The 27701-nt window shown below is 34.7% G+C and overlaps 1 protein-coding gene across 13 annotated transcripts in view; it reads left to right on the top strand.

The window, feature by feature from the left end:
- The window catches only part of LOC106054949 (fibrillin-1-like), a 127013-nt gene that overhangs the window by 75160 nt on the left and 24152 nt on the right, over positions 1–27701 (top strand). For all 13 annotated transcript variants that reach the window (XM_056003544.1, XM_056003551.1, XM_056003550.1 and 10 more), the window contains exons 4-39: positions 1033–1133; positions 2938–3002; positions 3221–3396; positions 4105–4168; positions 4800–4813; positions 5737–5861; positions 6727–6873; positions 7242–7394; positions 8693–8879; positions 9091–9186; positions 9356–9492; positions 9854–10079; positions 10820–10959; positions 11814–11937; positions 12646–12774; positions 13206–13400; positions 13963–14214; positions 14777–14981; positions 15626–15789; positions 15994–16161; positions 16294–16416; positions 17444–17578; positions 17686–17808; positions 18590–18709; positions 19271–19522; positions 19807–19929; positions 20380–20505; positions 21368–21490; positions 22668–22799; positions 23142–23396; positions 24625–24741; positions 25151–25279; positions 25506–25631; positions 25812–25934; positions 26902–27153; positions 27388–27651. In XM_056003544.1, the coding sequence (XP_055859519.1) occupies positions 1033–1133; positions 2938–3002; positions 3221–3396; positions 4105–4168; positions 4800–4813; positions 5737–5861; positions 6727–6873; positions 7242–7394; positions 8693–8879; positions 9091–9186; positions 9356–9492; positions 9854–10079; positions 10820–10959; positions 11814–11937; positions 12646–12774; positions 13206–13400; positions 13963–14214; positions 14777–14981; positions 15626–15789; positions 15994–16161; positions 16294–16416; positions 17444–17578; positions 17686–17808; positions 18590–18709; positions 19271–19522; positions 19807–19929; positions 20380–20505; positions 21368–21490; positions 22668–22799; positions 23142–23396; positions 24625–24741; positions 25151–25279; positions 25506–25631; positions 25812–25934; positions 26902–27153; positions 27388–27651 (5391 nt within the window). The remainder of the gene's footprint in view (positions 1–1032; positions 1134–2937; positions 3003–3220; positions 3397–4104; positions 4169–4799; positions 4814–5736; positions 5862–6726; positions 6874–7241; positions 7395–8692; positions 8880–9090; positions 9187–9355; positions 9493–9853; positions 10080–10819; positions 10960–11813; positions 11938–12645; positions 12775–13205; positions 13401–13962; positions 14215–14776; positions 14982–15625; positions 15790–15993; positions 16162–16293; positions 16417–17443; positions 17579–17685; positions 17809–18589; positions 18710–19270; positions 19523–19806; positions 19930–20379; positions 20506–21367; positions 21491–22667; positions 22800–23141; positions 23397–24624; positions 24742–25150; positions 25280–25505; positions 25632–25811; positions 25935–26901; positions 27154–27387; positions 27652–27701) is intronic.

Here is a 27701-nt window from a genome sequence, read left to right as displayed (position 1 = left end):
CCTTCGTGTGTTCATGGTGGACCTTCTGATGTATTCCTTCGTGTGTTCATGGTGGACCTTCTGATGTACTCCTTCATGTGTTCATGGTGGACCTTCTGATGTATTCCTTCGTGTGTTCATGGTGGACCTTCTGATGTATTCCTTCGTGTGTTCATGGTGGACCTTCTGATGTATTCCTTCGTGTGTTCATGGTGGACCTTCTGATGTACTCCTTCTTGTGTTCATGGTGGACCTTCTGATGTACTCCTTCTTGTGTTCATGGTGGACCTTCTGATGTACTCCTTCTTGTGTTCATGGTGGACCTTCTGATGTACTCCTTCTTGTGTTCATGGTGGACCTTCTGATGTACTCCTTCTTGTGTTCAAGGTGGACCTTCTGATGTACTCCTTCTTGTGTTCAAGGTGGACCTTCTGATGTACTCCTTCTTGTGCTCATGTTGGACCTTCTGATGTACTCCTTCTTGTGTTCAAGGTGGACCTTCTGATATACTCCTTCTTGTGTTCAAGGTGGACCTTCTGATGTACTCCTTCTTGTGTTCAAGGTGGACCTTCTGATATACTCCTTCTTGTGTTCAAGGTGGACCTTCTGATGTACTCCTTCTTGTGTTCAAGGTGGACCTTCTGATATACTCCTTCTTGTGTTCAAGGTGGACCTTCTGATGTACTCCTTCTTGTGTTTATGGTGGACCTTAAAAAATCTCAAGAACAAATATCATGTATTACTCGTAAAAACAAATAGATTTTCGAGAAGATACCTCCCTATCACTTGTATGCCTGACACTGATTTTCAATGTATTTTTGTGTAATAAATCAGTGGCATAGCTAGGGATTTGGGGTCCCCGGGGGGGGGGGGGCTTGACCTTCTGAGGGGCCCTTGCAGTTTGACATTCGACATCATGACAAGAGATAATAACGTAATATTTAATGTAAAAACAAATTTTGGACACTCACTTGGGGACCCTCAGATGGGGGCTACGCCACTGAAATAAATTGTGATATTATTCTCACCATGTCCTATTTTGGCTTGTTTTAGTGAGCGGTAAATTGACCTTGGCCGACGGTACTTTGACCACCGCAGAAGCCACAGAAGGGAACCCGGCTAACACAGCCAAAAAAACTGCTTTGGAGACCGCTGTGAGTTCTTTCTTGACCAGAGCATGAAATCTTTCCATTTGCTTCTCTGCGAAACTTTCACACAAAGAATAAAATTCTTCTATTTTGTACGCATCTATTTCTTATCTTATCAACTGCAGACGTTTTTTTTTTAAAGAAAGGAAGACTATACTACTCTCTTTGTTTTTTAACAGATCGCCTGTTTCCTCCACTCGCGAAATCATTTTGTATTTTTTTTTCTGTTTCTCTCTGTGTCTGTTTACGTGTCTGAGTCTGTTAACGTGTCTGTTTCTCTCTGTGTCTGTTTACGTGTCTGTGTCTGTTTACGTGTCTGTGTCTGTTTACGTGTCTGTTTTTCTCTGTCTGTTTACGTGTCTGTTTCTCTCTGTGTCTGTTTACGTGTCTGTTTCTGTTTCTCTCTGTGTCTGTTTACGTGTCTGTTTCTCTCTGTGTCTGTTTACGTGTCTGTTTCTCTCTGTGTCTGTTTACGTGTCTGTTTCTCTCTGTGTCTGTTTACGTGTCTGTGTCTGTTTACGTGTCTGTGTCTATTTCTCTCTGTGTCTGTTTACGTGTCTGTGTCTGTTTCTCTCTGTGTCTGTTTACGTGTCTGTTTCTCTCTGTGTCTGTTTACGTGTCTGTTTCTCTCTTTGTCTGTTTACGTGTCTGTGTCTGTTTCTCTCTGTGTCTGTTTACGTGTCTGTTTCTCCCTGTGTCTGTTTCTCTCTGTGTCTGTTTACGTGTGTGTCTATTTTTCTCTGTGTCTGTTTACATGTGTGTCTGTTTACGTGTGTGTCTGTTTACGTGTGTGTCTTTTTCTCTCTGTGTCTCTTTACGTGTGTGTCTGTTTACGTGTCTGTTTCTCCCTGCGTCTGTTTACGTGTGTGTCTGTTTCTCTCTGTGTCTGTTTCTCTCTGTGTCTGTTTACGTGTGTGTCTGTTTACGTGTCTGTTTGTCCCTGTGTCTGTTTCTCCCTGTGTCTGTTTACGTGTGTGTCTGTTTCTCTCTGTGTCTGTTTACGTGTCTGTTACTATCTGTGTCTGTTTCTCTCTATGTCTGTTTACGTGTCTGTTTCTCATTGTGTCTGTTTACGTGTCTGTTTCTCCCTGTGTCTGTTTACGTATCTGTTTCTCCCTGTGTCTGTTTACGTGTCTTTTTCTCTCTGTGTCTGTTTACGTGTGTGTCTGTTTACGTGTGTGTTTCTCTCTGTGTCTGTTTACGTGTGTGTTTCTCTCTGTGCATGTTTCTCCCTGTGTCTGTTTCTCTCTGTGTCTTTTTACGTGTGTGTTTCTCTCTGTGTATGTTTTCGTGTGTGTTTCTCTCTGTGTCTGTACGTGTGTGTCTGTTTACGTGTCTGCTTCTCTCTGTGTCTGTTTCTCTCTGTGAAAAGTGTAGTACGTAATGGCCTTCTCTTTTGAAATAACGTCTGTAATCTATAAGATTGTGTCTGTTTCTATCTTTGTTTCTTTTTTCTATGTATCTGTTTTTTGTGTGTGTGTGTGTCTCTCTCTGTCTGTTTCTGTGTATTTCTTTTACCATGTGTGTCCGCCTCTATTTTTCTGTCTTTGTGTGTCCGTTTTTATATTTGTTTCTCTCTCTGTATGTCTGTTTCTCTCTTTTGTGTGACAGCATTGTTTGCTATCTTCAACAAACTTGTCTGATCTTCTGTCTAGATTTGTCTAAATTATGTCCACTAATTTACATGTGCAATGTTACTTGTAAAATAAAAAAAAATGTCTTATTATATAGCAGTACTTCCGGTAACTAACTTAAATTGTTAGTCCTATTAGTGTCAATGTGGACTTGACCTAGCACTATATTTTCACAGCTTCAAACTTTTCTAGCGAAAAAAATTCCCAGAAACAGAATTGTTGTTAAAGTCAGGAGATTAACGTAAGTAACAGTTTCTACATTTTTTCTAGGACTTGTTAGCTTGAAATGAGTGGAAAGACTCTTAGTTGTGTTTTTTTTTTTTGGGGGGGGGGTGGTCTTGATATTTTTGTTTCATTCGTCTGAAACGATAAAGACTAAAATGACTTTTTTAAAAATCTAGTAATGTTTATTGTATATATTAACTTTGACCTTAAACCTGTGACCTGTGACCCTAACAGACGTGGTAGCATTATCGTGGACTTTGAAATGATTTTCGGCTTCGACGACGCCAGTGGCGGAAACATCAGCTCTTCTGAAATAGCAGGGGCCTTTTCGGATCTTCGGACGTTAGCAGTTGGCAACGCTACCTACTCGGTAAACAGTGTGATGGTCTCGGACTCCGAAGGCACGCTTAGTGAGTAGTTTTGTAATCAATGTGTTACATACATGCTTTTTTTTTTGTGATGGTACGTACCGGCGTACCGGCACCTTTTTCAATGTTGGGGGAAAAATTATTACTTTTCTTGTATTTTAACGGTTATTATTAATTTATTAGTAGTTAAAAGTTAGGCAATCCATCTCTGAGTACCGGCACCTATTTTTTTTTTCAACAAGGGGCAATAGCGACACAACATTGTGCTGTCTGGTTGTGCGGTATGCGCGCTGGACTGTCGTTTGGTCGACTCGTTGGTCCCGGGTTCATACTTTGCCCGCTGCCATCCTCCGTCGTCCTGCGGGATATTCGGACTTAGAATGTAGATTATCTTGAACTCTGAATAGACATATCGGAAACATGTTAAAAATTTTACAAACAAACTCCTTCTTAGAAAGCTGAAGCTCTTACTCTGAAGACTTCTTAGAACTAAGGCGTGACATTAATGCACACAAATTTCTCAGAAAAAAAGACAACCTAGGATTGTAGGATAGTAAGATTGTGGACTTCCTAAGCCGTGTTCTTTCTAGTTGTACACAAAAGGGCAACTTTAGAAAAAATGGACCCGACGCGCAAGTCATTCATAACATCAATGTGACTAAATAATGTATTTTAATGATAGTATTAAATAATTAAAAGAGGAACTCTTATCAAACTTTGACAAATAATCGAATGGAATTCTTTTTACAGAGCCTTTGGTATGTTACAATTGTAAAGTGTACCAGCACTGTATAGGGAGCAACCCTGAGTGTGTGTAAGTACAACTTTTACTTTTAGTTTCGCAATTATATTTTTAACATTATTTCATATTATTATTATTTTTGAGAATAATAAACAAGAAACATATTATTAACTCTTTATGTCCTGATTGACGATACCATCGTTGATTTGACCCCACTAAATAAACTAAATTTTTGGGTTCAAAAAATTTGATTTTGTGTTTAATAAAAATGGTATACATTTATCTATACCAATTATAACATTTTCTGATTAAAAGAAAAACTTTACTGAAGTTTAACCCTAACAGGGTAGTAAAATACAAATGGAGAAAATTTCTTCTCAGTTCGAAAAAAATTACGGAAAGATAGAATGATTGTTTGCTTTGTGCTAATATTAGAAGATATTACTTCATTGTTTGTTGTTTATGTTTTATGCGAAAGCAAAGAATGGGACGGAAATAAAAGTTAATTATATATGTCTACTTTGATAAAGACAGTCTCGTTATTATCATTATTAATTAGTAACGTCTACAGTAATTTATTATTAATCTGTGACAATATTAGCACATCCTTCCTTTTGAAGCTATTATCACATGCTTATTTTAGTTTATACATAGACGAGCATTTAAAAAAAAAATGGTGTAATGACAATTTTTTTTTTCACAGAATGAAAGAATACAGTAAGTAACAGTTTAAAATATATATTTTGTTTAGTGCTTCGTATAGGCCTATTATATATATATTCAGTAGAAAGTATATTTATTTATATAATTATTATAAAATATAAATATATTTATTTATTTATTAAGTAGAATATATATATATATATATATATATATATATATATATATATATATATATATATATATATATATATATATATATATATATATATATATATATATATATATATATATATATAGGCCTATATATATTCAGTAGAATATTACATTGCCAAAAACATAGGCTATCAGACAAAACCGTAAGTTCCATGTTTTAAAAACAATTAACAATTGTTCAAACTTGACGATAATTAGGTTGTCTATTGTCCTCTGTTGTAGTTGTAGATACATGTACGCATGTCTGCGCGAACGAAGTCACTAATATCATGATTCCTTTTGAATATATACAATATACAATAATCTAAACAACATTTATGTAATAAAAATGACTAGTTGCTATTTCCATAATTTTAGGACAACAATGCTTGCTTGTGCTATAAATATACTCACGCGAAATCAATGCAACGTAAGCCTATTTGGCATCTCTACCCAAACAATTCCTTCACTTTTCGCCATAAAAAAAACAACGACAAATATTAGCAAAGTTTTATTTCGTTTTTTGTTTTTTAATGAATCAAGGGGAGCTGCGTACCGTGCATCATGTATCTCAGTTACTCCACTCGGCGGAATACCGTACTGTAGAGGTGCCATAAGCTCCCGGAGCAGCAAGGCCTGTCAACGCCACCCCTCCCCCTATTCTGCCAATAGTGCACGTAGGCTTTAATTTTTTAAAGAAATTGAACGAAATTATTATAAATCAGCGGCTTAAGATTTTTTAATTTTTTTTTTTTAGTATCAAATCGTAATTTATATTTTTACAGGACTGTATCCTTATGGACCCGCTCAGACAGATAGTCAATTGCCGAAAGACAGTGAGTTTGTAACCAGACGATACACAATTCAAGATTATATCCCTTGGGATAACCAGCTAGTGCGAACAATATATGTAAGTGAGCTAACTTTTATAGAACTCTTTTATGGTTAAAAATAAATGAAGTGAAGTGAGTCATTTAGATCAAAAGTAGATTGATTATTTCAATATTTGATACACTTTTTCTTAAATTTTCTAGATCTAGGTGACGGTCTAGATCTAGATTTAATAGACTATATCTATAATAGATCTAGATTCTAATATCTATATTCTAAAGAGATCTAAAGCTAAACATTTGTAGACGAAATTTTTATTTAGATTAGATCTCATGAGACTCATGTCTTAATGAAAGTTTAATGATGTTCTTTTTAGTTAGGAAATGCTGCATGGGCTTCCTAATTATTCCTATTCAACCAAAATATATAAAATATTATATTTAATAAATATATTACTTCAAGGCATCCCCCCACCAACTGTGCCCCACCAAATGTGACCAATGGCAATAGGCATAATAAACATATTCACATGTTGATGTTGGTGTAAACTAGATTTATAAATTAAAAATAGATCTAGATCTAGAATCTAGTCCTAGTAGAATCTAGATCTAATTATAAATATAATATTCAATTCACATTTGACTAGAATAGCACTAGATCTAGATCTAGAACCTTTAGTAAAATCACTAAATGTGGAAAGCTTTCAGGATAGAAGAATCAAAAGTAAAGTAGCAATTATATTACACATTATATTTTGGGCCATAAATGCATAATCTTCAAATACAAAAGAAAACTTAATAAAATATTCAAAATCAATAAGACACAAAGAGAAAGGCACTCTCCTTCCTCTTCTTTTTTGAAGTAACATTTGTATTTTATAAGATAAGATATGCTTGACAAGTATGTTTTCCCTATAACAAGGTTTGACTGTACTGTATTTTCAGATCTCAGTCAATGGACTCATCAGTTTTGATGAAGAATTCTCCAGTTACCTCCCTAGACGTCTGCCTGTGACTAATAAAAAACTATTGGCTGTTTATTGGTCAGATCTGGACATTGTTTCTGGTGATGTTGGACAAGTGTATTGCCAGGTAAGATGTAGATCTAGATCTACTATCTAGTTATAGTTTATAGGCAGAAGACAGTTCCTATAAGTATAATATTTAGACTATATCAAAAAAGTATGTCTCATATATTTCTTGTAGATTCTAGATCTATATAGTTAGGTCTACATTTTAGGGAAAACAAGATAGTCTAGCTCTAACATTATAAAATTGTAATAATGCTGCAATCTCTAATTATAAACTGACTTAATCATTATGATTATATCCTGTGAGATCAAGAATAAATCTTAGAAGTATTTTTTTTTAGGCTTTTTAGGTTTTAACTGCTTTAATGCTTGATTCTCTTTCTGAAGCTATTTTCTTAAATAGCTTTTTATTTATTTTTTTTTTTCCAGATGTATTCAAAAAGTGGAAATCTTAACAAAACAATATTTAACTTAGCCAACAAAGATGTAATGAATTATGGTGGTGTTGACTTTTATGATGCATCACTGGTAATAGTCGTTACATGGTATGATGTGGCACCTTATCCTTTAAGTGATGCTGAGGTAAGGCTTTATTTCTGAGTAAATTTATTCACAAACAAAAACATTTATATGAAAGTAAAGCAAAGATGATTTATATGATTGAATGCTTGTATTTCCCTAATTATAAATGGAATACATTTTGCTGGTGCAAGTTATCCGAGATGACTTAAAATTGCATTAAGCAAAAGAATTTAGTTGGCAATTTAACTAGCTATATGTTAAATCTACACAAAGAGTTTGTATTTGTATTTTGGGTTTTTGGCACATCAGCATACTTTAGGCCATGTCATGCCCAACACTAATAAAGAAGCTATGCATTTATAAGCTTGTAATTTTGTATGTGAACTTATAATGACTCAAACAGAATTTGTCTTTTCTCTCTTCATATCTTTCTTGAATTCAAGATATTAAGTATTCAAAATCAATCAATGGATGAAAAAATCTTAACTTATACTTGTTCATGTAAATAAAAAAAAATAATTGAGTCTCCTTCTTTCTTTAAAAAAAAAAAGTCAAATTATCATCACATCTAACCACTTTAACTGTTTATCTCCATAATTATTTTTCTCATTCCGATAGTATTATTCATTTTGAATATTGAGTAAACTTCAATAACTTTTTTTGTTTGTTATCAGAAAATGTTATATTTGGTATTGAGTTATAGGAGAATGCAAGTACTTTTTGCACAACACAAATAAAAGTTTTTAAATCCGAAAATCAATTTAGTTTAATGGGAGTCAAATCAACGTTGGCATCGTCAATTAGGAGAGAAAGAGTTAATGTTCAAGAATTAAGACTTTGTTCATGTTGAGGATGTATCTTTTGAATTGAAAATATTACATCCTAGCCCAAACCTTGGTGAGCAGGTTTAAAGCTATAGTCTATGAACGTCTACAAGAAATTTTTTTAACAATTGAAAGGTTTCCAAAAAAGGTTCATTCCACCCTTCTTTTATGTTTGATTTTATTTATAACTGTCTATCTCAACATTCTCTTGCATTCTTTAAAGAGTCAGCAATTTGACAACTTTGTCATTAGTTATAGGGAAGCGTGGTTGAGAGGCTAAGTACGCTTGATCTTGGCTTGGCTTGGCTATCTATGAAGAGGGCTCAAGTTTGGATACCCAACTCGAGCAGAGTTGTTTTTACTGAGCGCGTAAAGGCAGCACGGAAAACCTTCTCCCAGTTACCCCCTCTTCACTGGTCCACAAATGAGATTAGACCACAGCGCTCTGAGCATGCTATAAGCATGAAAGTAATGCTATTTTAATGCTATAATTTATTATTTAAACCTTAATCCTTTCTTTCAATTTTATTTCAGAGAGTAACATTTCAGTGTGTCATCATCAGCGATGGTGAAACCACTTATGCCATTTACACCTACGCCAATGGAGCCTTGCAGTTTAACCCAGTTCTTCAAAGAGACCTTGAATTAGGGTGGGGATCATATAACCTGGATCCAAGGCGTTCCAATTATTACAATTTTGATTCAGTCATTGGCAATACAGGTCAGTGCATATATCAGTTTTGAACTGAATTGTTTTATATTTACATGAATAAGACATAAAAAAAATGTTGTGTTTTTTTTATTTTTTTATTTTTTTGGGAAATCAAATTATATACTTCAAAAAGTGTATTAATAGTAAAGATAATGATTATTCAAACATTTTTGTTACAAAAGTTTTTAGCAATATTTAATTTTAAGTAACTGTTATCTAGGAGAAACTGGCCGATGGATTTTCAAAATTGGTGAAAGAGAGAATTTCAGATCAAAGTGTTTGAATTGGTTCCAGGAGAATGTGGACAACTTTTGGTGTAAGTCTAAACACAGTTATTAATAAAAATTAATCCAAAATCTAATATTCTTAGAACATTACAATTATATTTATTAATTATATTGCCAAAATGATAGTAAACTAGAATAGAATAAAAAAAATATAGATCTCTTGGTTGCTTTCTGAAAATCTTTGTTACATTGTTTCAGTAATCAGTATCTGGAACTCGATAATACCACAATGTCCTTGCAATGAACTGTCCGCATTCAGTAGCGGGCTGTGGCTTCCATCTTTTGAAGAGAACAAGTGTTATGATAGCTTCCCACGTTACGGCAGTTTCGGACGGGTAATATTTATAATGAATTTTTCAATAAATCTCTTTGCGACAGAAATAGAATATTAACATATTTGTAATTGCTTATAACACGATATAATTTACTGCATTTTTTTTTTTTTTTTTTTTTTTTAAATGCTGCTGGTAAAATTATTGGCAAAAAACAAACCTCATTTGGGCAGTTGTTTGAGACAAACATCTATTAAGAACAATCTGGTATAAACTTTGTCACATGTAAATTATGAGTGAGTCTGGTGTGAATGTACACTTTGGTTTCTTATAGTTATAATTTTTTGTTTGTTTTGGTGTAATGCACAAATTGTAAGACAATTATTATATTATCTTGATTTTTTGTTTGTTTGTTTGTTATTAGAGATGTTGTTATCAGGGAAGTTTTGGTTTCGGAAGTTTCGAGAGTAGGATACCCAAAGCTGGCAGCTTTCAGGCTGCCACTCCGTATGGAGGAAGGTATCTGCAGCAGTTACACGAACAGTATGATGTCCTCCCCAAAAGATGGTGTTGCGACTTGTCCAACTTATGCAACCTGTACTACGCTGTGAGACCTTCGCCTCGCTGCACTAACTCATTTAATGCGATAGGTAGGTTCTCGGCATTGGCTTGTAGTATTGATTTGGGCTGTCAGAGCCATTTCTTTTAACATTGTGAATCAATATAAATCTAAAAAATATTTAATTCCTACACCACTGTGGCATGTGTGGCTCAGTTACATATATAGCTTGGCTACACATCAAGGTGGAAGTGGGGAGTCGGAATCCTCTCTAGCTTATGTTTGCTGAGCACTAAATTGAACATGGAAACCTTGTTCCCATATCTCCTCCTCCTCCAGGTGCCTACGAGAAAAGATTGGACTAGAGCTCTGTGAGCATGCTATATAAAAGCATTTACAATGATATATTTACATATTATTCTTAGCACTACTTAAGAAAAGAATTGAAGCTTTGAAAAGTGAGATGTATGGTTGTGAGTTCAAACCTGATTGGCTACACCTTGGCAACCTAACAAGGTGGCTCGCGTTGAAATCCTGACTTGAGCAGAGCTGTGTTTGGTGAGGGCTTAAAGGCAGAATGGAAACCTTGTCCCTCCCAGATACCCCCCTCCTCCCACTGGTTCACAAAAGAGACTGAACCACAGGGCACCAAGCAAGCTAAAAGCATGCAAGGTGCGCTATATATAATCAATTTAAAAAAAAAAACGACTTGCTCGTTACAAAAGACAAACCTGTCATACATTTCAATTAATTAAAAATACAATGTTAGCAACCTAACCATGCTTACTCAATTATTTTGAACTTGTACTGTTTTTATTTCTTCTTGTGTAGCTGCATCAATTGGTGACCCGCATATAGTGACACTTGATGGGCAGTCCTATGTTTTCAATGGCAAGGGAGAGTACACCATTCTTCAAATTGTTGGCCCTGATCCCGCCAACAATTCACTATCAATAAATTACCAGTTACAGGTTAGTTATGACTTCACATGGTTCTTGAATTCAAGATATTGGTTTATCGATATGTTCATTAAGTTAAAGTTATTTATTAAAAAAAAAAAGTTATGTTTCTTTACCTTAAGTAGCTGGAAGGTTGAAACAAAATTTAAGTGCTGTCATGAATCTTGGTCCAGTTAAAGTAAAATTTTTAGAACAGCCCGACTGAACCAAAATGAGCCCTATTATTTTTGTTAACTCTTTCTCTCCTAATTGACGATACTAACGTCGATTTGCCCCCAAATTAATTTTTGGTTTTATGAAAATTAATTTGCATTGCATAAAAAGAGCATGCATTACCCTTTAATTCTATGTCAAATAAAACATTTTCTCATAACAAACAAAAATGTTATTGAAGCTTAATCTTAAAAGGGGAATGAAGTACAATTGGGCAAAATGAATAATTCCATTGGAACGTGGAAAATAATTTTACAGAGAGAAAGAGTTAACTCTACTGCAATAGAATGTTGTTTTTAATGGCAGACTAGTCCTGTACAAGTTAATAGGAAGTTTAGTGAGAAAATATAATCATTTAATTTTTTCTAGTGAAAACTGGACGTGTAAAAAAAAATTATAAAAAAAAAAACAACAAATTTGTTTAGAGCTATTTCTCTTTGCTTAGGATGTAGACACAACCTTTTAAAAATTGAAATATCAGCTATCAGATTATTATGTTTCTGTTATTTGGATTGACTTGGCAGTGTCGCTATTTTATTGCATTACTTTAGACATAACATTTTCGCTTTGTAATATCTTGGTTTAAAAACAATTTAGATCTTAATTTTGAATCTTGACTCATAATTTTGAATCTTGACTAATATTTTACCCAGGGTCGTACTTGCCAAGCCACCAATGCTGCAGGCAACCTTACCTCCGCCACTGTGTGGTGCGCATTGGCCTTCAAAACATCCACCAGCAGTTCAGTCAGAGTAGAACTGGGCACAACTGGCAATTGTAAGTCTGTTACATAAATAGCACCAATTATACATAACACTCTGAACCATAATCTTCAAATACAAAAACAAAAACTAATAAAATACTCAGACACAAAGATAAAGGCACATTCTTTGGTCCATATGCTAGGACAAATTTGTACAAATGCTCCATCTTCCCTAGCGCTATTAGAGTATGCAATGGAATGCCTGAGCCAGCCATGAGCCATGAAAACCAGCGACTTGGCAGAATTTAAGTTATTGGTTAGCATGCATGACGCGTAGGACGCAATCTTCTTCTTATAAGATAAGATAAGTTGTGTGAATGTTTCTTATTTTACCATCGCAGAGTTAAACAGTGATCACAAAAAAAAAACAACAACAGAAGAGTTGGCAAATAAATCATTGAATACAATCCAACTTTCTCAGTCTAAATACCACATGTAATGCTTGAGTACAACTGCAATATGACCTTATATAACATTGGTTATTGTTATAATGTTTTCTTATATGTTAAACACAAATGTAGAAAAGAATCTCCTGGAGGATAATATTTACTATTATAATTATATTTGATTTGTAAACAAATATTTGTGTAATTGTTAACTTTTTTTTTCTCTTATTTTACTATCAATACACTGTGAATATGTTTAGTGTTATCCTAGTAAGTTCTGCATGATTTTGTTTTATCACATTTTTCCTAATCTAAACATTACCGATATTCCAACAGATATGGTAATTTATGCAAATGGACAAGATTATACCCAGAGATTCAGAGATAATATCAATTTCTCAGAAATGAATAAAGATTTGTTTCTCAGAAATGTAAACAGCTCCTTGAAAGTTTCTACGTCTGACAGTAAGTCTTTTATGTTTGAATGCTGGTGCTTTGCTACTGATAAAGTGTAATTATAATTTCATCTTAATCAGCTCACTGCAGACTGCAGCACAAAATTAGGGAAAGTTCTTGACATTATTATTCCATTTTCTAGAGTACAGAGTTTCTGTTAAAGATTTTTAAGTTTCACAACAGAATGTAACTACCAGATTTTAAAGTTGCAATGGTGAATGGAGCACATATAGGCCTGCTGTTTAGCTTTGAATAAATGTCCATTTCTCTTCTTAGACTCACGACTCCTAGTAATTAGCTTACCATTAAGCAATTAGATTTAATGTTCTAATGATAAAATTAATATAATTTATAGAGTGCTGTTAACAAACATTATGTAGGCTCAAGGCCCTTAGATATACTTACACATATATATGTCAAATATTAATGCTCTTCTGCAGACATTGGTATCACTATCTCCCTGGCCAACAAGCTTCTTGAGTTCACTGTAGACATTGATGACAAGTACAGGACCATGACCAAAGGTCTGATGGGAAATTTCAACGGAGACAAATCCGATGATTTCATTTTCCCCAATGGAACAAAGTTGTCGAACAACTCTTCCGAAAGAGAAATCTTCGCCTATGGATATTCATGTAAGTCTGTTCTTGTAAAATGTTTGACGTGTTTCAGGTGTTTCTTAGGAGTTGAAAATAATTTACTTCCTAATCCAAACTTCCCGTAGGATGATGGGGGATGGCAGCAGGCAGGGTATGAACCCGGGACCATTGAGACAACAGAATGACAGTCCAGTGCACTAGCCGCACAACCATGCAGCTATCCGAGATATTATGAATAGTATTTTGGTTTCATTGTTTCAGATTTTAAATTCAATTATTAACTAAATGCATCCATGAGTGATTTTAGGCAAGGCCCTAAGCAATGACAATATTTGAAAATTTGAATTAATTCAGAGTTCAAATATTATGCTTTCAATTTCCCCTTAAAAATATGCAATTCAGGTTCCTAAATAAACTGTCTTGTAATCATTTGCAAAGTAACAGTCTGTCATACAATTGTAAATTACAGTTTTAATGAAATTGTCATAACCTTTTTTATAGACTGTAATTTTAAAGTCAACAAAAGACTTGAAATATTTAGATTGCATTTGTAAATCTTCATCTTAATATACATGTCATTTGCATCTATTTCTTTTAGGGTTAATCAAAGAAGACTCTAGTTTGTTTGTGTATCCATATGGGACTAATTTCTCAAGCTTCACGGATTTGAACTTTAAACCAATATTTATGGACGAAGTGAGTGACACTGTTCGAAAAGATGCTGAGAAGAAATGTGGCAGTCAAACAAACCTACCTTGTATATTTGACTACATCGCCACACAGAACGAGGACTTGGCGAAAAATTCCATGGCATCCTCTGACACCTTTGAGTCCCAAAGCAATGCAATAGGTAATATTAGAAAAAAAAAGTTCATTAGAAAATTGAAATAATAATTAAGAACATTTAGTGCACATTTTAGCTCTTGTAAGGTGATATTCTATCCCCTTTGCAACTTGTGACTAAAGAGGCCAATCCTTGGTTAGGCAATTAGTAATCACCAGTGTCTGCAGCATTTTCAAATTTGTCCTACTTGTGATGTGTACACCATCTGTGATCCAGGATCTCTCCTATATAGTCTTGTGATCCTACTCTATGCCTTTTTCTCCCAATTATTGCTGTGGATCTTAAAGAGCTTCATGTCACTTTCACATACATCAGTGTATGATCACATCATGACCACCATCACTCTTATCCTCTCTTAGATTACCTTACCATATCTTGTGGAAGTTGACCCTGTGGTATTTGGTGTGCATTTATTATAAACAGATATGACATCTTTAAGTGTATCATTTTATCTAGCAAATAGTTAGTAACATTCAAATCCTTTTTTTTTCTTAACTTTCTGATTTTTCTTTTTAATTATGAACATATAAAATGGAGTTTTTATCTAATGAATACTGTCTTTGATTAGCCAACCAAGCACCTTTCATCAATGGAACTAGTGCCTTCAACATCACGTTAAATTCCCCACTTAGCTTTGTACTGCAATGTTCTGACCCAGACAAAGACAGTTTCACAATCAACGTCAGCTCAGGTCTAAACCACAGTTTTGATAGTGCTACTGGAGAATTGTCCATAACCTTCACTCCTACAAAGATCACCAATGAAACATTCCAGTAAGTCAAGTATCACAAGAATATTTAGTGTTTTTTCTAGCCCTATACTATGCTTAAGTCCTGAATAAGAAAAAAATCTGGATACACATAAAATCCTGCATATTTCATGTGTGGGACAGAGTGGTAAAGTGCTTGACTTCGGAACCAAGGGGTCTTCAAAATAAAGATTGGAATTCCAACCTCACAATTTTCAAGACCCCCTGGAGCCTACCTAAAATTGTCTACCTGACATACGTTGGTAAAGAAATGGCAGTTGGTCATTGTGCTGGCCTCATGACACTCTCATTAACCATCTGTCATTGAAACAGATGAGCTCTACAACATCTCCCCCCATAGATAGCAAGGTCTGAAAAGGACACCTGAACTTTAAAAAAAAAAAATCATCCCCACTGTAATCACTGTTCCTTATCATCTGAAAATTTTTCCTTTTTTTTTTTTTTGAGTATCCTCAAACCAATAAATATTTCTCACTACTGGTCAATTTCAATAATTGTAATGAGAACTTATGAAGATTAAAACAGGCACAGATTTAAAGATATTTCTTAATCTAGTTGTCCAATACCTAGTAGAAGTTCCTTACTAGTTTAGTTATTGTCAAATGAAGCACCGCGGTTGCCTTGATTCTCATTTCTTTTCTTTTTCAGGATTGTCCTGAAAGACTCTAAGGGAATGGAATCTCAGCCCTACGTCGCCGAGCTCACTGTGTGTACCAACTGCAGTGGACACGGTGTCTGTAATTTTGAAGACAACCAAGAAGTTAATCCTTATTACTCATTGGCTAGCTGCGACTGTCGGCTCGGTTATACTGGTATGTTTTTTATTTACTGAGCCAAAAATGATTAAATCATTATTTAGTGATATTAAAGAAATTAGACTATTACTTCTAGTAGGCACCTGATTAATGCTCGACTTGCTTAGAGGTTTATATGCTAAATATATTTTTTGATTTAAATTATTTTTTTTTTTATTTTCTTTGAAAAAAAAAAGATTATTAACAAAATTTAATTTGTAGGAACTGATTGTGAGATGGACAAAGATGGCTGCATCAATTCCCCTTGCCCTGCGTCCACTAACTGCACAGATGTTCCTGCTGAGGAAGAGATCAGGACGGGCAAGTCTTATAAATGCAGTGACTGTCCACCTGGCTTTCAGCTAAATGTGAATGGCACAAAATGTGAAGGTCAGTCGTCACATCTCTTTCAGCTACACTTAGTGATATGCCATGCAGTATAAATATAATGTACATTTCTTTAAAGATTGTTTGTGTATAGAATGACTTTAATTTATATATTTTTTTCGTTTTATTCTAAAGATATAAATGAATGCAATCGCACAGTCAGTCCATGTGATGCCAATGCCAATTGTTTAAACACAATTGGTAGCTTTCAATGCACATGTAAATCTGGTTACAGAATGCAGATCAGCAGGTGTGTAGGTAAGTGACATTGTTATATTATTATTTGAAACTTAAACCTAGATTATGCGCACTTGAATGTCATTCGGCTGACTCGATTGTCACATGTTCGTACCCTTTCCTCATCATCCTATAGGAGGTTTGGACTAGGAAGTAGATAGATTATCTTCAACTTTTTAGGAACATCTGAAACTTGTAAAACATATTACAGACAACATTTATTGATAAAACTAAAACACTTTTATTTAAATAGTAAAATTAATTTTCTTTTCTAAATTTAGAATCCATTTTTTTTTTATGCCTCTGGTGTTGATATTCTATTATCTATTCATTTACACATACAGAAAGTAATTTATAATTTTTTGTTAATTAAAACTATTCAAAACTAAATCAAGATAGATTCATATATACATATGATACAAGTTGAAGCATTCTCCTGCTAGTCTGTCAACTCCATATGTAAATTGTGACCTATTTAAATTTCTTTTCAGACTTTATTTTAAATCCTAGAAAAGGTTTCTATAGTTTTTTTTCCTTTTTATATATAGTACTTAGTAGGCCTACATGGGGGCACAGTGGCTGAACTGGAGGGTTCTGGGTTTGAATCCAGGTGAAGACTAAGATTTTTAATTTTGGGATCTTTAGGGCCCCTGAGTCCACCCATCTCAGATGGGTACCTGACATTAGTTGGGTAAAAGTAAAGGTGGTTGGTTGGTTGTTAAGCTGGCCGCATGAAACCCTCGTTAACAGTGTGGTTGTTAAGCTGGCCACATAAAACCCTCGTTAACAGTGTGGTTGTTAAGCTGGCCACATGAAACTCTCGTTAACAGTGCTGGGCCAAAGAAACAGTTGACCTTCACATCATCTGACCTTTAGACCGCATGATCTGAAAAGGGAACTAAATTAGTACATATCAGTTTTATAGCCTACTAGATCAAACTTTTTTTTTAGTACAAAAGCCTGTTTTTTTGTTACTTTGAAACACTACTTGTCTTCTTATTTTAGTATTGAATTCTAGTTAAATATTTTTTTCAACTTTGATAAACAGATATCAATGAATGCACTGAAAATCTTCACGACTGTCAGCAGATCTGCATCAATGAGCCTTCCACCTACTCATGTGATTGTTACGATGGATTTCAGAAGACTGGATTACTTCTTCATGACTGCTTCAAAAATACTAGTAAGACTATTTCAAATGAATCCAGAACATTGTTTCTTAACTTTGATAAAGTACACATATTACTTGCATGCTTATTGAATTGAAATAATGATTTCAATACTTTACAGGCAGTGATCCTTGTGCCAATCTAAACAAAACTTGTGTTTACGGCTGTAGAAACAATTCTGGATCAGCAGAGTGTTTCTGTGAGGTGGGATATAAACTCAAACCTGATGGTGTTGGGTGTGAAGGTAATTATACATTTATCTGCAGTTAGTCATCAAGTATTACATCAGGAAATGAAAAAAAAATCTGATTAAATCAAATATTTCAGGTCTTTTTTTTATCTAAATCTGATTCAAACAGACATTTCTGTTCTTTCTTATCTAAATCTTATTCAATCATATATTTCAGGTCTTTCTTACCTAAATCCCCAAGTAGACTTATTGAATAAGAAATACAATTTATGCTCTGGAATCTGCAATATTATAGTACTGAATTTAGGGTTCGTTAGGATACTGCACTTAATTCAGAAAGCCTGTCTAATAGGCATCCTTTTACTGGATGAAGTACCATATACCTTCATCCACAAGATTGAAAACTTTTAGTTGCTAGGTTCTTCTCCTTTACATAGCAACAGCACATAATAGTTCTGAGTTCTAGACTATTTTCATTCATAAGACTTGAAGCAGCTTCAAGTAATGAAAATCTGGACTCTGATCAGGCCACATCTTGAAAGGTCTTAACTTTTTATCAACATGTCAGGTTGAGAGGCTGGCCCCATAACACAACCCTACCCTTCCAAACCTCCCACAGGACGACGGGGGATGGGAGCGGGCAGGGTTTGAACCCTGGACCATCGATAAATCTGAACGACAGTCCAGCGTGCAAACCGCACAACCAGGCAGCCATCCAGTGTTCAATATTTTATGTGAAAAACAAACCGAAAATAATAAACCCCATTAGACTTGTGTTTTTGCAATGTTTATGTTGTAGCATTGTTAAAGAAGAAATCATTGTATTGTTTTCTAGACATTGATGAGTGTAAAGAAAACTTGTGCTCTCAAGAGTGTAACAACACTGTGGGCAGCTACACTTGCTCCTGCTACGTAGGCTATCAACTCAGCAGCAGGGACAAAAGAGTTTGTGAAGGTGAGCTGCTGTTAGAGTCTGAGCTCATTAGAGAAGAAAAAAATATATACAAACTAAGGCACCAAACGTAAAAAGACATGTATATCTTACGTAAACTGTGGAAAGTGAAATAGCTTTGATTATCTTATGGGTTTTGTTTAGTTCAATTTGTCTGCATTTTTTTAATAAGTAGTAAGGTTGGCTGAGGGGCTAATCTAATAGATTCTGAACTGAGGAGTCTCATGATCAAATCTTGGTGAAGGCCACAGGATTTTGAATTTCAGGAGTTTTAGGACTTTAATGAGAACCTGACATTAATTGGAGAAAGTAAGGGCTGTTGATCGTTGTGCTGGCCACATGAAACCCTTTTAGCTGTTAGCCATAGAAACTGATGACCTTTACATCATCTGTCCTATAGATTGCAGTGTCCGAAAGGGGTACTTAGATTACTTAGATTATTCTTATTATTATTATCATTAACTAAAAATTTTCTCTGTGCTATAGCAAAGTAAATAATTATTTCTTTTCGTACTTTATTTTGATCATTATTTGTTAAATCACTTGTATTTTCTTCTTCTCAAGCATGTTCTAACAATTTGTATGGTGTTGACTGTAAGTCCACTTGTAATTGCCGTGGTCGAGCCTCAGCTTGTGACAATGTGAAAGGCTGCTTGTGTAACAGTGGCTGGACTGGTGTCAGCTGCGACACCGACGTCAATGAATGTGTGGTGACACCTGACATTTGTCCTCGGGATCAGATCTGCACCAACACCAACGGCTCCTACACCTGCACCTGCCCTGCTGGGTTTCAACTGGTCAACGGAATCTGTACCAGTGAGTTCACCAAATAGTTTTTTGTTCTTTATTTCCAACTACCAACCTGTCCATAAATTAGTTTCTTATTTTGTAGGGCTGGATCATGTGAGGTCATAATGGCAGGCTAGTTAAATGTTTGGCTTTCAAACTGAGGGTCTTGTGTTCTTATTGATTTTTTCAACGTTAAGTTTTCATTGTATTGGCTGTAAAAACATATGACCTTGTTGACCACTAAATCTAGGTATCGAGTGAAACCTCGAACATACATTTAATGTTGTTTTTTACATTTTTCGCTCTCTTAGATATCGACGAGTGTGCCTCTGTGATCACCAACAATTGTTCTCAACTCTGTACTGACAATCCTGGTTCTTACTCCTGCTCATGTCAAAATGGATACACCCTCCTACCGAACAATACTTGCCAAAGTAGGACATTAGTAGAGTTAATGTTTGCTGAGAGTTAAAAAATTAATTTATCACCATCTTGGGATTGTACAATAAATTAAAATAAATTTTTAAAAATTCTTCTTTGTGATAATCTTATATCTTTATTTTATTAAATTGTTTGTTCATTTCAGAATGAGTGCATACAATTAAATATGTTTTAGTATATCTGCGTAGAGGGCCTGCACATGTATTGTTTTACTAAAGTTTTTAAAATTAATTTTGTGCTGTGCTGTGGCATTCTTTATATGCTCTGGTTCTGTCCCACTTGTGGGAAGAGGGGGGTAACTGTTAGAATGTTTTTTCATGCCCCCTCTGGGCTCTCAGGAAACACAACTCAGCTTGATGTTGGATTTGAATTAATAATCAGCTTTAGTGCATATAAAAGTAGTTTGTTCTTCGAAACAAAGTATTGCAAATGTTTTTTTTCAGATATCAATGAATGTTTCGCTGACATTGACGGCTGTGAGCAGGACTGTGAAGATGTTGAAGGAAGCTACAACTGTAAATGTAACGCTGGCTACACCCTGACAGCAGACAGGAAGAGCTGCGAAAAAAGTAAATAATTCAAATTATTTGAAAGCGATGACTGATAATTTTATTAAAATATTGATTAGCTTAGTTTTTAGTACACACTGTAGCCAAAAAGTTGTTTTTTCAAAAGTTTTGTTTTGTGGGCGGTGTATTAAGTTGTTGAGTTCAACATATCGTGTAATCTTTAACTTCCTCGTTTCCCAGCATTGCTTAGGTGAGTAAGTAGCAAACTTAGTCATTGCATTTGAGTTTAAATGAATCCAATGCTACTTCCCAGAGTTCTGTCTTGTCGGAAGAAAGCTACTTCCTGCTACAATTTATACATTAAAAAAAAAATGATGGACTTCCCTGATGATTTTTCCGCCGGAGACACGACGTTAAACTGAGCTCAGCTTTACTTAGCACTTTTGGGGCTCAGAAGTGTCCTACTTCTTTTCTATCATTGTGTCTGCCTCCTCTTTTCCTCAGTCTGCCTTCAGTACCCATCTGTCTACTTATCTTTAAAATCTTCTGTATTTTGGGCACGACTTGGCCTAAATTGTGCCGATGTGCCAAAAAAACAAAAAAATATCAAATAGCAAATCCCTGATGATTTTCTGTCTTTTGGAAGACTTGGTAGCTAAGATCACAAAAAAATGTTTTTAGTTCTTAGTTTTTGTTTTCCTGTTTTGATGTAAGTTCTCCCATTGCCCTAAAAACTGTTTGATCAATGTTTTTGTATTAATTATCTATTTGTATGTTGTTTTTTTGTGAATGTATTTGTATTAATTATCTGTCTGTTGTTTTTTTGTGAATGTATTTTGTATTAATTATCTGTCTGTTTTTTTGTGAATGTATTTGTATTAATTATCTATTTGTCTGGGTTTTTTTTTTTTGTGTCTTTCAGTTCGTGATCCTTGTGAAAACTTGAGCATTAACTGCAGCTATGGATGCACAATTATCAACAATACAGCTCAGTGCTTTTGTCAAATTGGATACATTCTTGGTACAGATGGTGCAACCTGCTTTGGTAAGTGGTACAAGTGCTCATCATGAGGGTTATATCTCTAGTTTATTTGTAAAAAATAATTATTAAAAATGATCTTCTAATAGACATCTTAAGAAAATGTCTTTTATTATGCGATAAGCGAAATTCTTCACATCATTAGCCCTACAGTCACATTTGACTAGAGTAACACCTTTAGTAAAATCACTAAATTTAGAAAGCCTTCAGGACAGAAGGCTCAAAAGTAAAGTAGCAATCATACATAAAACACTGAACCATAATCTTCAAATACAAAATTTAATAAAATACTCTGAAAGACATAAAGATAAAGGCACATTCCTCATCCCATATGCTAGGACAAATTTTGTACAAATACTCCTTCTTCCCTAGTGCTATTAGAGCATGGAATGGGTTGCCTGAGCTAGCCAGGAAAACCAGTGACTTGGCAGAATTTAAGTCATTGGTTAATATGCATGACTAAATGCATGACGCTTAGGACGTAATTATCTTCTTTTTTGAAGTAACGTCTGTATTATATAAGATAAGAAGATAAGATACAGATCAAAAGGTCTGAAAGGGGAACTTTACCTTTTTTTATGACCAAATTATATTTAGAATTTTATTATTTAGATTGTTAACCCAAAGTTTTAATTCAAACCCACTCTTAACTCTTTCTCTACATAATTATTTTCTCTGTTACAATAGAATTATTCATTTTGTTCATTTGTATTTCACTACTCTGTTAGGATTAAACTTTAATAATTTTGTTTGTTTGTTATCAAAAAATGTTATATTAGGTGTAGAATCAAAGTAGAATGCACAAATTGATGTTATATAAAAAAAAAACCAAAAGTTTATTTTGGGTAGTGGAATTTAAAAATAAAAACTTACCCACTGTGGACAAGTCTCTTTAGAACTACAACTACATCTAGGCGATATATTATAGATCGCAAGGTCTGAAATGGGAACTTTACTTTTACTGTCATAGGGAAAGGCCTTATATATCATAGGAGGAGCTTTTGTTTGTGGAAGAAGAGGTCCTTTTTGTGATAGCAACTGTCCTATGCATGATAGAAATAGTTACAAGTGTTTGGACGTATTTCATTTGTTATCTAATATTTGTATGTGCCTTCGTCATTGAAATGTTATCGTTTTGGCTCTGAATACCTTATCACAAAATCTTATCTCTTAATAATTACAGACATAAATGAGTGCACAGTCACTGGAGTCCGCCAACACAAGTGTTCAGATCTGTGTGTAAACACTCCAGGATCCTATAACTGTTCATGTCCTATTGGCAAGGTGTTACAGAATGACAGAAGAACTTGTCAAGGTTTGTAATCTTTGCCTCAAACACACAATGTTTCAAAGAGACTCAGTTGACCTCATCCATGTTTTTAACAATAATAAATTACAAATAATCGTAGCAGTATATAAAAAAGGAAAAGCCTCGACATGGACATTTCAGGTTTAGAAATTGATTCAAACCTTCTGCAATATTGGATTTGATGTTTGTGAACAGAGTACAATTCAAATGACTACATATTTTTCAATCATTAATTTTTTTTATTATTTCTTGTCCTGAAAAACATTTGAATGAATATAATGATCATTAGCTACTTATTAATGTTTTAAATTTAGAAATTTAACCAAAAATATTCTGTTCACTTTTCAGTTTGTGACTCCTATCACTGGGGTCCAGGCTGTGCCAACAATTGTTCTTGTTATCCTATTGGTTCTGAGACTTGTGACCCAGTCATCGGCTGCAAATGCAAAAGTGGTTGGGCCGGAACCAAGTGTATGCAGGATATCAATGAGTGTGACTCTGAAACATCCCCGTGTCCATTACTGTCCATCTGTATGAACACACCTGGATCTTATTACTGCCAGTGTCCTAGTGGCTACAAGCTGTTTAATAATACTTGCATAGGTGAGTCCTACCTATAGATGTAGAAAAATATTAGATTTACATTGAATAGGACATTTAAGGCTTATCAACTTTGCAATGGGCTGAGGTGGTGGAGCACATAGATACAAATCTGATGGGTTTGAGATTGAATCTCACTCTCTTGTTAGGATTGTCTACTCTCTGTAGTCAACAGGATGGCTGTCTGTTTGTATGGTCCTCTCTATGGTCCAGAGTTTGCACCCAAATCCCTCCCTCCCTCCCCCCCCCCCCCCCCCCCCCCCCCCCGGCCATCCAGCAAGAGGTTTGGTCTAGGAAGTAATAATTTTTAATTCTGAAGAAAGATCTGAAACAAATTGAACAAAAAACAATAGTACTATGTAGTTCCTTTAGTTCCCTGGTCTCTCCAACATCAACTTACATGTCTTCTTCTTCTTTCTAAATGTCATAAGAGTTGTGTCTACGACTCTTGAAACTCTTAAGTCTATGGAAGCTAGTCTCTATCTGTCTGGACAATATTCTTTCTAGGAAAGATCCAAGTAGATGTAAATTTTTACGTCCCGTTGGCTCAGATTAGAAGCGAGACCAAAAGCTGAGCACATCAGGGAAACTCCCCAATATTCCTTCTCTGTATCGCAACAACCTTGCAGGTGTCCTGCATAAAAACTATCCTTTGAGGAACGGTATGTGGATAGAGACGTGTTTGTTAGTGCTTTCTTCCTTCAGCTCCAGTGCAAATGACTCGTTCTTAGGCACCCCATTCTGGGTTCTTTTTTGCTTCCCTATTGGCTTAATCATCTCCTCTAATGACTGTCTCCATCCAAATACAATGGTGAGGCTGGGAAGCATTGCCAGGGCATTTTACATGACAGATTTGTACAACTTTTTGCACTGCAGCTTTCACAGATGCCTTACTCTGCAGCTTTCACTGAGATATCTGAATTCTTGTTGAAACAAATACAGTTGTTATTGTTGTATAGTCTGTGCACTGCACTCAGATATGCATCTATATTTTTTTACATTGAATAAATGCATAACATGGAAAATAAACCTTTTAAATGTTATCTTAAGTAATGGTAGATATGTAATTATTTTAAGTAATGTTTGATTTATAATTATATTAAATAATGGTTGATATGTAATTATCTTAAGTAATGATTAATTGATATGTAATTATCTTGTATGATAATTGTTATGTAATTGATATGTAATGGTCATTCTTTAAATATTGCTTTGAAATACTGTTTCTCAGACATTGATGAATGTGTAGAGAACAAACCTTGCGATCAGATCTGCACTAATGTTCCTGGAAGCTATCGATGTTCCTGTTTCAGACAAGGCTTCAGAGTTAATGGTTCCAAATGTGTTGGTGAGTTCAACAATCTGCCCAATATGTTAATCATTTTGAATAGTACAATTTAAAAAACTATATTTGAACTGAACTATACACATAAGACTGTAAAACAAAGTTTTAAGCATAGCCAGACCAATTGATCTTGTGACCAGATATTAGTAAAAGTAATATTCTTCAAATATAATTCCACTTTGGCTTGTAACACTGTGTACAGTATACAAGATTAAGTTGTTTTTTTTTGTTGCTAAATATTTGCATATATTTATACTAAAATGTATTTAGAATTAGTATGTGCCCAGGTTGATGATACTCAGGTTTGTACTTGAGGAATTAGGATGCGCTATAATTTAATGACAAATCAAGATCCGTCAGTTGGTAAATGCTAGTGCTGTTTTAATGTTGTGGCCTTGTTTCCTATTTCCAGACATTGATGAATGCTCTGTCTCCACGTTGAATAACTGCGAACAGTTGTGTAGGAATACAGAGGGCAGCTTTGCCTGTGACTGCAATGATGGATACATTCTCAACACCACGACACGCTCAACTTGTGACCGTAAGTGATTGAAATCTTTTGGCGAAAAAAAAAAAAAATGGAAGTGTCTTAGTTGTTAGTGCTTGTAGAGTGTGTACCCCCCCACCCCTCCTTTCCCCTTACAAACCTTAGCAGTAGATGGCAAAAATCTTCTTTGCTATTTCAAATATTGGCTCTCTAAATAACAAATATGATTTTGTGTATGTAATTATTAGGCCATAATGTATCTTTGTAACAATTGGTCCAGGTCTGTCTACGACAAAGACGTGTGCCAACACTACCTGCAGCCAGATCTGTAACATCGTCTCTGACCTTGAGGTCTGCTCCTGTCATTCTGGTTACACCCTTCATTCTGATAACAAAACTTGTTTTGGTAAGTGAAATACAGTTTCTGGGTAATCTGAAATCTTATTGTATGTTTTTTTTTTTTTTTTTTTTTTTATAACCTTTAGTTGTAGAAATCTGTTATTTAAACTTAGCTTAAACTTAGCTTAAACTTAGCTTAAACTTAGCTTAAACTTAGCTTAAAATAGAGATTTTGTATATATTCCAGATACTGATGAGTGCAAAGGGACCAATCCCTGTCAGAATGGGGTGTGCAACAACGTCAACGGAAGCTTCTACTGTACATGTAGCAATGGATCTAAGCTCTCCTCTGATATGATAACATGCCAGCGTATGTTCTGCTATATATATCTCTTTGTGAAAAAAAAAATCCATTGAGTTGTAATACAGTTGAAACCTGTTAATAGGACCGCATTGGGATGCAACCATTGTTGTCCTAATAACCTGCTGGTCTGATTAACATTGTTTAACTGTATAAATAGAATTGCTTTAAAGATTAGGTCCAAACAAGTGGCTGGTTTAATTAAACCTGTAAATGAAAGCTCAATATTTTTTTATTTTTTTTTCAGGATTTAAATGTTTTTTTTTCTTAATTTAGATGTTTTTCTCGCAATTTTCAGTGCTTGGGTTTAGGGCCAATAGAGAAGTAATGCATTTTGAAATGGGTAAACCCTTGGAGTTAATTGACGTTGTTTTAGCAGAAGACAAAGAAATTTAAAGTCACACTTTTTTAAGTTAATTATGTACATCTAAATTGAAGTAACTGGTTGATTTTTCCCATGTTTATAAGAATACTTAAAATATTTGATTATGACACTGTAATATGACACTGTATATTCTCTACAAACTGAATAAGAAATGTCTTGCGTTTGTGAGATTTAGAATACATTTTTCCCCATGTCATGTTGTATGTTTGACAGTTGTGACAACATTTTATATGCACAGAGCTTGTTCCATAAGATGTTATGGACATTATTCCACTTTCCATAAAAAACATGGAATCTATAAAAACTTGGAATGTTTTTTTAAAGGAAACAACCAAGGAAAACAAACCCCCTTATTAACATGAATTTAAATATCAAAATATGAGATTAACATATTTTTGCTTAGGATGTAATGATCTTCATTTTTTTTTAAATGCCTGGAAATGTTTAAAGGAATATTAGACTAAAAAGGCTATAATTTCCAATATTTCTAATATGATTTTTGTTTTGTTAAAGATTGTTTCTTATTCTGTGTACATTTTTAAATTTCCTTTTTATACATTTGTCATCTCTTTCTCTATGTTCTCTCTTTAGCTTGTGACTTTGGTCTCTATGGCGCCAACTGTAACTCTTCTTGTCTTTGCAATACAACCAACACGATCACGTGCAACGCCACCAATGGCCAATGCCAGTGCAAGAGTGGCTGGGACAGTGACTACTGCTCCGTGGACATTGATGAGTGCACGAATAACGTCTGCCCTAACAACTCCAGGTGCATCAACTCCCCAGGGTCCTACAGGTGTGTCTGCAACCCTGGCTACTACAGCAACGGTCAAGTTTGCTCAAGTGAGTGGGATTTCTTGTAGCGTGTTTTTTTTTTTGTACTGCTAGAGATCTGAGAATTAGCGATAGAACATTTTGACAAAATAATATTAATATCTTTTTTTTTTTTTTTTTTGAAGGCTTCCTTCTCAATCCTTGCTATTATCGTTAGCAGCCTCATTTTTTATTATTGACATTTTGAATGGTTGAAACAGCTTTCAAATTATTATTTTTATAATTCAATATCTCTTTACTTAGTCTGTGACTCAACTCGCTTTGGTCAAGATTGTGCTAGGACATGTACCTGCAACTTTGCCAACACTGTGGTCTGTAATCACACCAATGGTCAGTGTAACTGTAAGCCTGGCTGGGAAGGAGTCAATTGTGACCAGGACATCAATGAATGTTCCAACACTAGCTACTGCAGTGGAAGCTTTGTCCAGTGTATCAATCTGAATGGTTCAGCAGAGTGTAGGTGTACATCTGGATATGAGAAACCTAACAGTGCTGGAACCTGTCAAGGTAAAGAAATATACCTACTATCTTGATTAAGAAAATCTATTTAACTCTTT

Source organism: Biomphalaria glabrata, chromosome 11 (assembly GCF_947242115.1).
Source record: "Biomphalaria glabrata chromosome 11, xgBioGlab47.1, whole genome shotgun sequence".
NCBI lineage: Eukaryota > Metazoa > Mollusca > Gastropoda > Planorbidae > Biomphalaria > Biomphalaria glabrata.
Note: the sequence above shows the minus strand (reverse complement) of the source record. Positions and strands in the feature narration are given on the sequence as shown.